Raw genomic sequence first — 14,856 nt, forward strand, 5'->3', positions numbered from 1 at the left:
TAGAGATATTCACCTGAAATGGTTTTCCAACAGTCTTGAAGGAGTTCCCAGAGATGCTTAGCACTTGTTGGCCCTTTTGCCTTCACTCTGTGGTCCAGCTCACCCCAAACCATCTCGATTGGGTTCAGGTCCGGTGACTGTGGAGGCCAGGTCATCTGGCACAGCACCCCATCACTCTCCTTCTTGGTCAAATAGCCCTTACACAGCCTAGAGGTGTGTTTGGGGTCATTGTCCTGTTGAAAAATAAATGATGGTCCAACTAAACGCAAACCGGATGGAATAGCATGCCGCTGCAAGATGCTGTGGTAGCCATGCTGGTTCAGTATGCCTTCAATTTTGAATAAATCCCCAACAGTGTCACCAGCAAAGCACCCCCACACCATCACACCTCCTCCTCCATGCTTCACGGTGGGAACCAGGCATGTAGAGTCCATCCGTTCCCCTCTTCTGTGCTGCACAAAGACACGGTGGTTGGAACCAAAGATCTCAAACTTGGACTCATCAGATCAAAGCACAGATTTCCACTGGTCTAATGTCCATTCCTTGTGTTCTTTAGCCCAAACAAGTCTCTTCTGCTTGTTCCCTGTCCTCAGCAGTGGTTTCCTAGCAGCTATTTTACTATGAAGGCCTGATTCACACAGTCTCCTCTTCACAGTTGTTCTAGAGATGTGTCTGCTGCTAGATCTCTGTGTGGCATTGACCTGTTCTCTAATCTGAGCTGTGATTTCTGAGGCTGGTGACTCGGATGAACTTATCGTCTGCAGCAGAGGTGACTCTTGGTCTTCCTTTCCTGGGGCGGTCCTCATGTGAGCCAGATTCTTTGTAGCGCTTGATGGTTTTTGCGACTCCACTTGGGGAACACTTTCAAAGTTTTCCCAATTGTTCGGACTGACTAACCTTCATATCTTAAAGTAATGATGGCCACTCGTTTTTCTTTACTTAACTGCTTTTTTCTTGCCATAATACAAATTCTAACAGTCTATTCAGTAGGACTATCAGCTGTGTACTGTATCTACCTCCTGCACAACACAATTGATGGTCCCAACCCCATTTATAAGGCTTGAAATTCCACTTATTAAACCTGACAAGGCACACCTGTGAAGTGAAAACCATTTTAGGTGACTACGTCTTGAAGCTCATCAACAGAATGCCAAGAGTGTGCGGAGCAGTAATGAAAGCAAAAGGTGGCTACTTTGAAGAACCTAGAATATAAGACATATTTTCAGTTGTTTCACTTTTTTGTTCAGTATATAATTCCACATGTGTTAATTCATAGTTTTGATGCATTCAGTGTGACGCTACAATATTCATAGTCATGGAAATAAAGACAACTCTTTGAATGAGAGTTTGTGTCCAAACTTTTGGTCTGTACTGTAGGTATACATACATATATATATTCGAGTTTTTCCTATTTTTTCCAAATTTATTTATTTTAAAACATTTTAAATGGTAAATGGACTGAATTTATATAGCGCCTTTCCAGTCATACAGACTGCTCAAAGCGCTTTACACTAGAGCCACATTCACCCAATCGCACTCACTAACGCTCACACATTCATACACCGATACACAGATCGGTAGGCAACTTGAGGTTAAGTGCCTTGCCCCACGGCACATCAACATACAGCAGGAGGAAGCTGGAATTGAACCCACAACCTTCCGATTGCAAGACGACTACTCTTCCTACTGAGCCACAGTCTGTAAATATTTAAATAATTCTGTACTGTATTGTTTGCAATTTTATTCACTTTTTATTCACGGTTTTTGTAATTGTTTCTATAATTTATTCATCCTTCTGAATATTACCTAACTAGAGGTTGACCTTTAATCTGTCCTGCTGCTGAAACCATTTAATTTTGCCCTAGGGGGGTGATAAAGTTTATCTTATCTCTATATTAATTATTGTATGATTGTAAAAAGAAGTTTATGTGCTCACTTACTCGACCATAAGGGGGTGGGATCCCTGCGCAATCGAGCCGGTAGCATTTTATTAATTCACTGTTGTTCATTGTTTCTTTCTGTCTTTCCTCCATCTTGCCTGCTTAAGACATTCTCAGGCTCACTAAAAGGCCTCCTCACTACATTTCCTCACTTTAGGAGCTCTCTTAAGGCCTAAGATGCTTCGTGAATAATGTTTATCTAACCGAGGGAAAATTCTAAGAATGACGTCCCTAGGAGCTACTTTTAGCCTTACGATTCTTTGTGAATACGGGCCCAGATCTTTGAGATCTTTTTGTTTGGGTTCTGCTCTGATATGCACAACCATCTGCTGAAACATTGTGTTCCATTGTAAATACCATTCAGTTATCGCAGGTGGATTAGACTCAAGTTACAGAAGCATGATCGAAACCGGATGCACGTGACCTGAATTTTCCAATACTTAAATACTTATATTTTCATGTTTAAATAGCTAATTTCTTTTCTAAATTAACCAAATGTTTGAAAACATGTTTTCCTCTGGGATTATTAGCTTTTTGTCCTAGATTTTAAACAGGAAACTATAGTTAAATGAGCTTCAGGATGCATCTGTAATCAAATAAAACATTGAAAAAGTGAAAGGGTGTGAATACTTTCTAGTGGCACTATATTATATTAAATTGTAATCATCCTAAATCTTACAGCGAGATCACATAATGAGGAGGAATATTTCTAGTGGATGAATCACTGTTAAAATGAAACTGGCCCAGGCGTGTAACTCACCGGCAGGCCCTGCGAGTTCCCTTTCTCTCCTTTAGGTCCCAGCAAGCCTGGACGACCCTGCACACAGAAAGAGGTTTAGACTGAAACTAAATAATCACTGGTTGGTTTGCTTACAGAATCTATGGAGTTTTTAGTGAAATTTGAAACTAATCTGACGGCAAAAGCATACAACAGTCTTCATTTGTGCAATTTTACTTTATGCTATAAATGCTTGTTGAGCTCATTGTGCTTACTTGTCGTCCAGGGAAACCAATTTCTCCTTTGGGTCCTGGTGGTCCAACTGGGCCCTGTCGGCGAAAACCCACAGAATTTCATGAAAATCCTGCTTCATTCACAGCTGTAAACCGAACCTCATGAAATTAGAAACTGATTTGTGGTTCTCTGAGAAAACTTACATGAACTCCAGGGTTCCCCGGAGCACCGTTATCTCCCTGCCAACACAGATACATGAACTGTGATGTAATTTACAGGTTTATCCGAGGTAATTATGTCCTAAGAACCCCCTTAAATCCATTACTTTGATTTCATATGAATCTAATGTGTTGGGGGGGGGGGAATATTACCTTGATTCCTTTGGTTCCCAATAATCCAGGCAGATCTGACATTAAGGATCCGTCTGCTGCAATGAGAGATCCGGGTTCACCCTTTTCACCCTGCACACAAACGCACCAGTCAACAATATGGGACAGGAAAATGCAACATGCATGCACACAAATTAAACCTGAGACTGATTTTCACGGAAAACGAGACTTCAATGTAAATCTCACTTTTATTCCTTGAGGTCCTTGTAAACCTTGCAATCCAAAGTCACCTTTTGGACCTTTTGGTCCCTATAAAAATGTTGGAAACCAAGCATAAGAAAAGAAGCAAATCTGAACCTTTATGTTATTTTGTTTAAAACAAACTGTTTTTTGTTTTTTTATACTCACAGCAGGACCCCGAGTTTCAAAAATCCCTGAGAAATTGAAGGCACCATCTGTAGCATTAAGCAGAAGCTGAGAAAACAGGAAGGGAAACGTCAACAGCTGGAAAACACTTCTCCATTATTTAACATGCTGGGCAAAGGTTAGACACACCATCTAAAGGTCTGATGCCACTTACATCCTGGAGGTTGATAACTGGTCCTGGAGGTCCAGGTGGTCCTGGAGGACCAAGCACACTGAGACCATCCTGACCACGCTCTCCCTGAAATAGACCACTGGCCGTTTAGTTTTTTCATTGGGTAAAAATAGTGGTAATAATATTCCTACTACTCTCGGTGGTCTGATCACCTTTGGTCCTGGATCTCCTTTGTTTCCCTTTGCTCCCTGTCAACAAACAAAGCAAGTTAAGGCAAAATAACTAACTCTTTCTCAACAGTTTTTTTCCCCTAAATTTATTTTGTGTCTATTATTAATCATGCAACAATATAATTTCCTCGCAAGCCTATAAGCCACACCCCTTTTTGGGTGTGGCTTATAGGCTTAAGGGGTGTCTTCCAACACCCCAGAATAGGGGTGTGGCTTAAATGCTTTATAGCAGCTTTGCTTAACGTATTTCCCTGTATTCATTTATATATGTGCATTATTTATTTTCCACAATTTCTTCTAGGCTAACTATACTGCACAAAATATTACAGTAAGTAGAGTAACGGACTCTCAGAAAGTCAGACCTACAGCTAGAAAGAGGTTACATTTTATATGGCAAATCCTCTCAGACCTCTTTTTATCCTCCGTTTAACTTTATTTAGAAGATGTTCTTGCAGAAAAACAACAATCAACATAATTTATCTCAGCCGATTTATGGAAGAGCTAAGTTTAACCATATTTTACTACAATAATGCTTGGGCCTTGGTCATGATACCTTTACAAGACATTAATTGCAGCTTTGCTGTGTTTTGAGATTAAACCTGGACATCAATACTTAAAAATAAAAACTGCTAACCTCTTCCCCTTCCTCTCCATTTAGACCAGGCAGCCCCGGCGGTCCTCTAACACCTGGCTCCCCCTGCAGACACCATCACAAAACAACACCAGCATGACGCACAAATCCGACATGTTTGCGGGATATAAAATGCCAGAACACAGTACAATCATTCAGACATTAAATCTAAAGTGATAACATTTCTCTGTGCTTTTGGGATTTTGTTCCCTGTGGATTGTAATGCTTTCTTCTCCTCAGAGACGGAGATCGGGTCAGACAGCAAGGACCCTGAATCAGGACAGAATCTCCAGCCTCTTTAACAGCATGTGGTTCAAAGCTGGTGGGTGATGTCACAACGAGGGCTCTTATCACAGCTTTTCATTGACCTAAAGGCTGGAGATTCTAAGAAGCTTGCCTGATAATGCACAGACGCCCAACAGAGAGACAGTAAAGATAACAGCAAATAGAAGGCTCACCTTCTGGCCCTGCTTTCCTGGGGGCCCTTCTAAACCATCTTTTCCCTGTGACCGATGTGAAGGGGAAAATAAAGACAACAGGCATGAATGTTGAGCTGTGTGTGAATAAAAATGCCCGTCTGCAAATACATCTCTTTCACCGATCGCCAACCTAGAGTTAAATAATCCCCGCAGGGGAAATGAGATGTCGAGATGAGCACAAAAATATGTCACCTTGGGTCCTGGAGGTCCGGGGATTCCTGGCGGGCCCTATAAACAAGCAGGCATAATAAACAAGTTGAGCAGTTGAGCCTTGAGGTATGATTATGCTTTATGAGGATACGGCTCACATATATTGTCTGTACCTGAGGACCAGTGGAGGCTCCAAAATCATCTAGCAGACCAGATCCTTCCAGGTCCTCAACAAAGATAAAAGGTTCAAACATAATTTATGAAATAGTTTGAAAAGTGCATCTAAAAAAAGAATCAAGTAGGTGGATGTTTTGGACATATTTAAAATACATTTCTAAAATAATCTAAAGGGGCCAAGAAAGCAGCTGTAACCTGCTGTTTTCAGCAGATGAACTATAACCTTATGGGCTGAGGGGAAATCCTTTTGGTGACATTAAACTGAAGGACTGTTGTGATCCGGAGGATTTTTTTAGAACCAATCTTTGATTCATCATAAAGAAAGCATAGATATTGCTGTGGTACTGGTCCTGATGGTCATGGTACTGTATTGGTTTTGACTCGGCCTTGGATTAGATGGTCTAGACCTCACCTTAGGATGAGGTCATCTTTCTACACTGACTGGTCATTACTGATCACTGTGTGCATCCTGCTCTGTCTTTTTGGAAATGAGTAAATACAAATGAATCTTCTTGCTCTTGCTTTAAACTTAAACTGAACGTCCGTGCCCTTAGCTGTTAAAGCTCAAAGCTGGTGCCTTGTAGGCCACAATTGCCCAGTTCTGCATGCATACTCAGGTGTATGCACCATCTATGGTTCGACAAGCAGTCATCTAGTTAGGAAAAACAGTCTACCTGTAATTTTATCTCAGTATAAATGCAGCTGAGGTTTGTTAAAGAACACTGTTTAAAAATGCAGCCCCACAGTAAAACATGATGGTGCCAACATCATACTATGGGCAGGCTTTTCTTCAGCAGTGACAGGGAAGCTGGTCGGAGTTGATTGGAAGATGGAGCTAAGTACAGGGATATCCTGGAAGAAAACCTGTTAAAGGCTGCAGGAGACTTGAGACTGGGCTGGAGCAGGACAACAACCCTAAACATGCAGAACCAGAGCTGCATAGAATGGTAACTGGTGTCAAACTCCAATCCTTAAGGATTGGTGTCCTGCAACTTTCCCATGCATCTCTTTTTCAACTCAACTGAATCACATAATAATTTAGCCCATTAGTAGGACTCAGCAGAACTTGACTGTGTGCTGAGGAGGAAGTTCAACCATCTGATTCAAGTGCATTGGACCAGGCATCTAAAAGCTGCTGGACAAGAACTGTTTGACACCACTGGTTTAGGCAAAAGCATGGTGTTAGAATGGCGTAGTGAAAGTCCAGAGCTAAACCAAACTTAGAATATGTGTCAAGAATTAAAACCTGATGTTCAGATCCAATCTGACTGGGTCTGAGGTGTTTTGCAAAGAGGGATGGGCAGAATATCAGTTGTGGATGTGGAAAACCCCAAAAGACATCTGGTTGTAGCTGTGGTGAAAGGTGTTTGTACAAAATTATATATTGTGAGAGCAACAACAAATGTTTGCCAATCTTTTCAAAGTTTAGTTGTAAGACTATTTAAAAACCATGTATCATTTCAATCTCACTTTACACAACTTTCCATTGGTCTATCACATAAAACCCCGTTAAAATGCATCTAAGTTTGCGGCTGTCAGTTGAAAAAAAACTAGAAAAGTTCAAGGATGATGTATTTTTTGCAAGGCGCTAACATTCTGTTTGTGTGCACACAACATACAACGCATGTTGACCAAATTCAATATAAAAAAGGTAAAAAAAAAAAAAACGCTCTACCTCAAACAAGCCTATTCTTGAGGGTCCTGGGGGCCCAGGAGGTCCAGGTGGACCCCTGGGACCAGGCTGCCCCTCATGGCCAGGTGATCCCGGTAAGCCTGGAAACCCTGGTGGGCCCTGTTCTCCCTGAAGGAAACAAACTCAGTGTGTTAAATCATCACAAGTATCTCTCAATGACCTCATTGGATCTAGTGCCAGAACAAAAAAAATCCCATAATTATTCTTGCTAATGCTGGTAATGGTTCATTATCCTTTCAGACAAGCAGTAAATAGACCGTACCTTTGGTCCTGCTGGCCCGCTCGCTCCAGGCTCTCCCTTTTAACAAACAAATGAAAATAATAAAATTAAATTAGCTTTGCTGTCGACGGCAGACGGATTCTGGCTTGAATTAAATGCAGAGCAGCTTTTGCAGCACAGACTTATTTACACTCGAGCTCCCTTGCCTTATTAGTCCATGGGGTCACCTCATTAAAAGTGTTGCTTTTTGTGCAGGATGACTACTTAGTTTGTGCGTAATTGTTTATTTAAGTGTTTAGAGATCTGCAGAAGGTAAATTAGGGTTGTCTTGTGCAGAGGCTGTCATAGTAAAAGTTACACTCAGGCATGATGCTTTCATGTTTTTAAGTCAGAGTGGGAACCCTTAATATTTAAAACATAAACATGCAGACGAGGCATATCTACAGAGCTACCAGGCAATCCAAATATTAGTGACACATTTTATGTCTCAGTAGGAACACACAGTGATGAGTTTTAGTCTCACCTTGTCTCCTTTCTTTCCTGCAGGCCCTTGGTCGCCATCTTTTCCATCAACTCCCTGTAATATAGGCAACCATCTCTTTATGTTTTAGCATTTACCTCTTGAGAGGAAGTGAAAGGTTGTGCGGCACAGTTTGCATTGTGTAATTTAAACAGCTGCAGCATTTTAAACAACTAACTGAGCAAAACAGATTTTCTGACAAATTTCAAACTTTTACAAACAAATTCCAGGAACTCTCCATCCTTTCTTTAGAACAGGCTCGAAGGTTATTTGAAAGGGTTCCTTTAAATTAATGGTAGATATTCATACAGCATACAAACTTTAAGTATAAACCTATAAAAAACAGAGTGTAAAGTGGAAGGTAGATGAATGGGCCATGAAACCTCATATACAAAGTGATTTATTGCACATGACTTGTTTTCACTTTGATGATTATGGCTCACAGCTAATAAAAAAAAAAAAAAATTTGTTCCTCAGAAAATGTAAACATTACATAACACCAATAATATAAAGTTTTTTTATCTTCAAAACAGAGACATTCCACAAATGTTAGGAGGACTCGTGACTTGTTCAGCAGAGTCACTGACAACCATAAAGGGTCAATGAGACAGAACATGAGTCAATATAACATGAATTTACCTCAATGACTGTTTGTCCTCTGTAAAAAAAACATTATGAGCGTGTTAATGTTTGCGTTGGTGTTTGAGGCAACTGATGAGTAAAATCAAACAGATCGCTTCAGCTCACTACTTTATTAGTAGACCACCCCCTACAGATTAGGTGTCAAAGTCAGAAAGCTCATAAGTGCAACAAGACGCTTTAGATGAACCATTTCTCTTACAGCTATGGGTTTTGCAGTCATTCAGCAAGCACAAATGAAAGTCTTCATGTTCCTAAAAATTGCTTTGCAGATTTTATCATAAAGGACGACAGCTCTCCAACTGCTTGGCTTTAGGACAATTCACCAATGAGGAATCAAGTCTCTTAACTGGTAAAAGTTCCTATTAACATAATTTCCCTCTGACTGTTGAGTTAATAACGTCAGACACCAGGCGGATGAGCTTCGTAATAGCTGAGGGCGAAGCTCTGGGGGGGCCGGCTATGAACGATTTCATGCAGCCAGCCGTGGGCTAAGCTCCAGCAGCCAGAGGCAAGCCCTGCAAGCTGTGTGCTGCTAGGTTTACGCAATATAATGCATTCTTCCCTTCTTATGCTCCGTTTTTGGTCATTTTTACCATATGATTTAGTTAGCGGTGTGTTTTATCTGGAGATCAACAGAGCGGCCCACGATGATGGACCAAACACCAAAAAAATAGAAATGAGTCCAGAGAGCCAGAACAGTTACTGCTCAGGAAAGGTACTGGTCAGGCCTGAGAGCAGCTTCATTCATGTCCTCAAAGATACATTCTTGGCTCAGATCTCACTGAATTCTAATGCAAGTCCCTGTTGAGATTAAATGATCCTATTTCAGGTTGAGTTATGTAAACTTCATTCTGGGATGTATTGGGAAATGGGAATGACATTTATGAATGAAACTCACAGGGATTCCCGGTCCTCCCTTCTCTCCATATTTCCCAGGAATCCCAGGAGGCCCTGGAACTGCTGCTGAAGTTGGGGGTCCTGGCGGACCAGGCAGTCCTGGGGGCCCTGGAGGCCCTGGGGGACCCTATGGATAGAAAATAGAATGTTGAAAAGGAGCATTAGTTTAAAGAAAGGCCCTCTTTAACCTTAAGGTGCTTTGCAAAAATATTAATTTATGGAAATGGCCAACACAAGCTGGCGAATAACTGTGTTGTGGAAGGAAAATGAAACATGGTTTTCAAAATATTGTAGAAATAAATATTTTAGAAATGTGACGTGTATTTATAGAAGCGCCGTTTGCTGCAGGCAACAGCTGTAAGTCTTTAGGGATTTTGTTTCCAACAATTTTGGACATATAGAGAATGAATGGCAAAATGGCTAGAGTTCAGTCAGATAGGATGGAAAAGATTTAAACATAATGTTCATAAATTTTATTTAGGCCTGGACTTTGACTAGGTCTTCCTAACATTTGCAAAATAATTTGATCCAAATTCTTCCATTGGAGATCCGGCTGCATGTTTAGTGTTGTTGTCCTGCAGGAGGGTGCACCTCCGTCCAAGTCTCAAGTCCTTTGCAGCCTCTAGAACACAGGTGTCAAACTCCTGTCCTCGATCAACACACCTGAATCACATAATTAGGTCAATAGCAGGACTCTGTGTAACTTGAGTGAGTGAGGAGGTGATACTGTCCTTTGATTAAGGTGTGTTGGACTTGGAACTCATCAAAACGTTGTAGGACCCTGGCCCTCGACTACTGGAGTTTGACACCCCTGCTCTAGACGGTTTTCTTCAGGTATCACCTTATATTTATATATTTCACATAGCCTCTTGGTGCCGTTTCAACAATGACTTTCTTCTTGACAGTCTCCCATGAGGTCTACATTTGACAATCCTTGCCTGGCTAGTCAGTTTAGGTGGACGGCAATTTCTTGGTAGATTTGCAAGTATGCCATACTCTTTCCATGTTCAGATGATGGATTGAACAGTGTGGCATTGTTTTATAACCCTGACCTGAATGCTGTGTTTCTTGACCTTTATGATGTTTCTAACGAATCTCTGAGGTCTTTGTAGAACAGTTGGATATATGCTGAGATTACCTTTCAGGTGGGCTCCATCTACCAATTAGGGGACAGCTGAAGGGAATTGATTTCACTAGATTTTCTTCAGGAGTGTCAGAGTAAAGGAGGTGGAATACAAAGGCACACCACATTTTTCATATTTGTTTAGTAGGGGACATCCATTTATCATTTTCCTTCTGCTTTACAAATAAATACTTTCTGTTGGTTCTAATTTCCCCTCGGGGATCAATAAAGTATTTTTGAATTGAATTGATTTGAACAGATAAAATCTCAATGAAATACATCAAAGATTGTGGTTCTAATGTGACAAAATGTGGATACTTTTCCAAAGCACTCTTCTCAATATGCACGTTAGAGAGTGATCTGGACAATCAGTTTGTGTTCCTTACCCTGACAACCTCTGCATCACTGTCAAAGTCATCAAGTCCAGACCCCTCCTGTACGAAACACAGCATGCTACCAGTTAAATCCAGGATCTCAAAGTAAGCTTAAGGCATCAGTCTCTTAAATAAAAAGAAATTTATGAATACAAACCATGGAAGATTTGCTGGGTGGACCCGGAGGTCCAGGAAGCCCTGGAGGACCAGGGACGCCCAAGCCAGGATCACCCTGAGAAGAACAGCATCAACATTAGCCGTTCAACCTGGAACCTTTTCGAAAATCCTTAAAGTGTGTCTGATGTGTCTAAACACCAAGTTCCCTGATGATGTTTCCCAGTCATTAAGAAAACTGTATTCCTTACTTTCTCTCCTTTCTGACCAGGTTCTCCTTGTAGTCCAGGGAATCCTGTTGCTCCCTGAAAAAAAAAAAAAAACAGAAAACAAAACAAACCATGATCCCAGTTCAGAACCAAATCGAATAGGAGACACCACACAACAACCCAGGTAAGATTAGGGATGAGGCAAGGCTGCAGCTACAGAGTACTCCAATATCACAAGTAAACAGGTCAGCATGTGCTAAACAGTTATGACTATGTTGGTTCTAGTCAGTAATCTAGTGTGACCCTAGGCAAAAATATCCTTCGATAATAAGACAAAAATATATGAAAATACATTATGATAAATATTAAATACAAAAGGCATAAAAATGTCAAAGAAATAAGAATGTCCACCTAAACAATGTATAAAACATGAATGATTTATTGTTGTGCTCTCTGAAAACCATCTCCACAGCATGATGCTGCCAACACCATGTTCCCACCATAGGGATGGTGTGTTTAGAATTATGTGCACAAAGTGCTTGGCGCATTCGTATTTCACATCAAATCAAGCATGTTGAAGTTTGTGTTTGTAATGTTACAAAAGGTGAAGTTCAAGGAGATTGTATAATTTTCCAATACTCTGAAACAAACTAAAAAGAACACAGGTTGATGCTCATTAAGAAAATGCCTAATAATTCTAGAGAATCCGCAATGGCATTGAAATGCACTCATTGGTCACTTTATTAAGTAAAGTTGTTTCATTGCTCTTAACGAATAGGAAATCAGCCAATCACACGGCAGCAGCTTTGAACGTGGCATTGTTGTTGGTTGACTATTTAAGAAGCTACTGATTTACTGGGATTTTCACACATAACATCTGTCAGGTTTACAGAAATTATTGAGAAAGAGAAAGTATTCAGTGAGCAGAAGATGGGTGGATGAAATCACCTTGTTGATGTCAGATGGGGCCGGTTCAAGTTGAAAGGCAGCTCAAATTACCACTCATTACAACCAAGGTGTGAACATTCAACACATCTATAACAGAAAAGCTGACACCAGTAAAGTTTTACTTACTGGCTGACCACCTTCACCTTTCATCCCCTGGAGAACAGATAAAAATAGAAAACCATCAGTGTGTACCTCTGTAAGCCTGATAAACAACAAAACACTGCTGCTCTGAAAGAAAAAAAGCAGAAAGCTGCTTCAAAAATAGAAGCTGCTGATTGGTGCAAACCAAACAAACAAGCAGGTTAGACTCACAGGCTCGCCATCTTTCCCAGGAAGTCCAGTTGGGCCAGGAGGTCCCCGTGGGCCTTGAGGACCTCTTGGTCCAGGGTCCCTTCCCTCACCTGACGCTTGTGCTGGAGGGCCAGGGGGTCCCGGAGGACCAGCTGGACCGGGTTCGCCTGGTTCACCTTTTTGTCCTGTAGACACCTGAAAGGGCTTAATATTAGATATAATTTTGGGTTAATTCCTTCATCCACAATGAAACCACGTACTCTCTGACACGGGCTAAAGACAAAGTCTCTCTTCAGGTCACTAATCAGTCATTTCTAAATATTGATGAAATCATTAACTGTTTGTGCTGCAGCTTTCTGTATGGAAAGTTAGCTTTGGAAGCAGAAGTTTAAATGGGGCAGAGTTTCAGCTCCATCTATCTGGGACACACACACTGCAGGATTCGGGCTGTGGGTCAGATGCTGAACTACACAGATATAGATTTTACTGTGCTTGAAATGCAAAACGTGTCCAGGAGAAGAAGCCAACTTACAGTGTCAGGTTGAATCTCAGAGGCATTGTTCCGAAATATTATAGCTGTAATAGGAGCACATTATAAACTTTTAGATACGAATGACGCAATATTAGATATCAGAAAGAAACAGAACAGTCTGAATAAGACATGTTGGTTTGTTGAAGGTCAAAAGACAGAAGAAAACAGTGACAGGAGGAATAAAGTGTTATTTTACCACCATCTGGTGGCCATCTTTTTAATTACAACAGAAAGTTACCACATAAAAAAAAAAATCATACTCAATAATAAAAACATAAATGCTAAATATTACTGTTAATACATAATAAAATTACTGTACATATAAATTTACATTAATAATCAAATGTATAATAATACATAAATGTATAAATACCTAAATGTAAATGCATAAATATAAATAAATGAAAAAGCATCAATTATTTACGATAAAGATTAGGAATTATAATCACATTTTATTGTTCATACGAATATAAGTATAAAATGAAGGCACTAACATATTTTTACAGAAACATATTTAATTACTTATTTTATTACAAAAACAATCACATAAATGGATATTCAATAATCAAATGCCAGTAATAAAAATAATAAATTTTACCTTGTACTGTGCTCGACTCCACTTCCTGCCCAGAGGACTCCTCAACGTCTCCATCTTCATCATCAATTAGGGACACTTCAGTGGGAGGAGCTCGGACTGGGGAGCTTTCTGTGAGATTCAGCTCTGGGGAAGGCTATAAACCACACAGACATGCGCGCACATTAAACGAGAACCCACAACCTAAAACACATGCAACCAGATTTAAAACAATATATAAAACAATTCAAATATTGAGATATTTTTCATCTAGATTGGTTGAAATGCCAAACTGTTGACTCTTTAACATTAAATTAAGTAAAAAAGCTGCAGGACCAGGCCAGTCTGCAGTTTTCATTACCAACAACTTAACTCTCGGTTATCATTAAATGATCATGTTTGTGTGAATGAACGCAAAAAAATATATGACTGCAGAGTCCTTACTTTTGAAGGGACATGTCCAGAACTTTCAAATAAACTTTATTGAAACATTGAGGTACACCAGTCAGCATCAGTGAGCTTTAAAAACACTAAGAGAATGTTTATCTCGGTAACTATCCAGTACATGTGTATATTTTATTTACAAAAGTAAAAATAAATGCTTGGAAATTATTCACATCAAATCCATTTTCAAATCTATGACTTCAGTTTATTGTTTTCTATCTTAGGAATAAGAGCACCTATTTATGAAGAAAAACTAAGACAGAAAGGCAAATGCTTTAACCATTCGTCCAGGTTTAATATAAGACTTGTTCTTGTAAACCTGGAACTAAAAATCCAGAGACGGACCTGAAATGATCTTGTGTTTATGGTATAAATACCATTCTTAAATTGTTACACAGAGAGACGTTTGATCAAAAGAACTAGACTTTAATGTTACCCTGCTTTATTCATTCCAAAACCGGTTTAGATGCATGTTGAGGATCATCGTCATGATAGAACACCCAGTTGTCTCAGACATTTAGCTGTTGTTTTAATGTAAAGTTGGAGAATATAGAGTTATCCCAGCCCACAGCATGTTGCAGCCACCACCATGCTTGGCAGCTGGTAAAATGTTCTTATATTCCTAAGAACACTGTACTACAAATATTCCTCTAGTCATCTGGTATAGTTACCCTAATCTAGGTCTTAACTGACCATGACACTTTTCTCCAGATGACATTGGGCTCGTTCATGTCGGCAGCTGCAAATATCAGTTAAGTGTGGAGGTGTTCACTGACTTCATTGTAGAGAGTGAAACTGGCATTCCAGCAGTCTCCAGTTCATGTCAGTCTTCAGTATTGGTGATCCCTG

General features: G+C 40.1%; 1 protein-coding gene across 3 annotated transcripts in view; it reads right to left on the minus strand.

The window, feature by feature from the left end:
* Positions 1-14,856, minus strand: part of LOC124858033 (collagen alpha-1(XVIII) chain-like) — an 84,309-nt gene that overhangs the window by 10,609 nt on the left and 58,844 nt on the right. For 2 of the 3 annotated variants that reach the window (XM_047349739.1, XM_047349741.1), the window contains exons 8-30: positions 13,588-13,720; positions 12,990-13,033; positions 12,479-12,661; positions 12,293-12,319; positions 11,261-11,314; positions 11,053-11,127; positions 10,908-10,955; positions 9,400-9,525; positions 7,863-7,916; positions 7,382-7,417; positions 7,102-7,227; positions 5,423-5,476; positions 5,292-5,327; positions 5,079-5,123; positions 4,624-4,686; positions 3,972-4,007; positions 3,802-3,885; positions 3,630-3,695; positions 3,468-3,530; positions 3,264-3,353; positions 3,096-3,131; positions 2,934-2,987; positions 2,701-2,757 (exon numbers count right to left, since the gene is read on the minus strand). In XM_047349739.1, coding sequence (XP_047205695.1) covers positions 2,701-2,757; positions 2,934-2,987; positions 3,096-3,131; positions 3,264-3,353; positions 3,468-3,530; positions 3,630-3,695; positions 3,802-3,885; positions 3,972-4,007; positions 4,624-4,686; positions 5,079-5,123; positions 5,292-5,327; positions 5,423-5,476; positions 7,102-7,227; positions 7,382-7,417; positions 7,863-7,916; positions 9,400-9,525; positions 10,908-10,955; positions 11,053-11,127; positions 11,261-11,314; positions 12,293-12,319; positions 12,479-12,661; positions 12,990-13,033; positions 13,588-13,720 — 1,590 coding nt within the window. The remainder of the gene's footprint in view (positions 1-2,700; positions 2,758-2,933; positions 2,988-3,095; positions 3,132-3,263; positions 3,354-3,467; positions 3,531-3,629; positions 3,696-3,801; positions 3,886-3,971; positions 4,008-4,623; positions 4,687-5,078; positions 5,124-5,291; positions 5,328-5,422; positions 5,477-7,101; positions 7,228-7,381; positions 7,418-7,862; positions 7,917-9,399; positions 9,526-10,907; positions 10,956-11,052; positions 11,128-11,260; positions 11,315-12,292; positions 12,320-12,478; positions 12,662-12,989; positions 13,034-13,587; positions 13,721-14,856) is intronic. The other variant, XM_047349740.1, reaches the window with a different exon arrangement.

Source organism: Girardinichthys multiradiatus, chromosome 21 (genome assembly GCF_021462225.1).
Source record: "Girardinichthys multiradiatus isolate DD_20200921_A chromosome 21, DD_fGirMul_XY1, whole genome shotgun sequence".
Taxonomy (NCBI): domain Eukaryota; kingdom Metazoa; phylum Chordata; class Actinopteri; order Cyprinodontiformes; family Goodeidae; genus Girardinichthys; species Girardinichthys multiradiatus.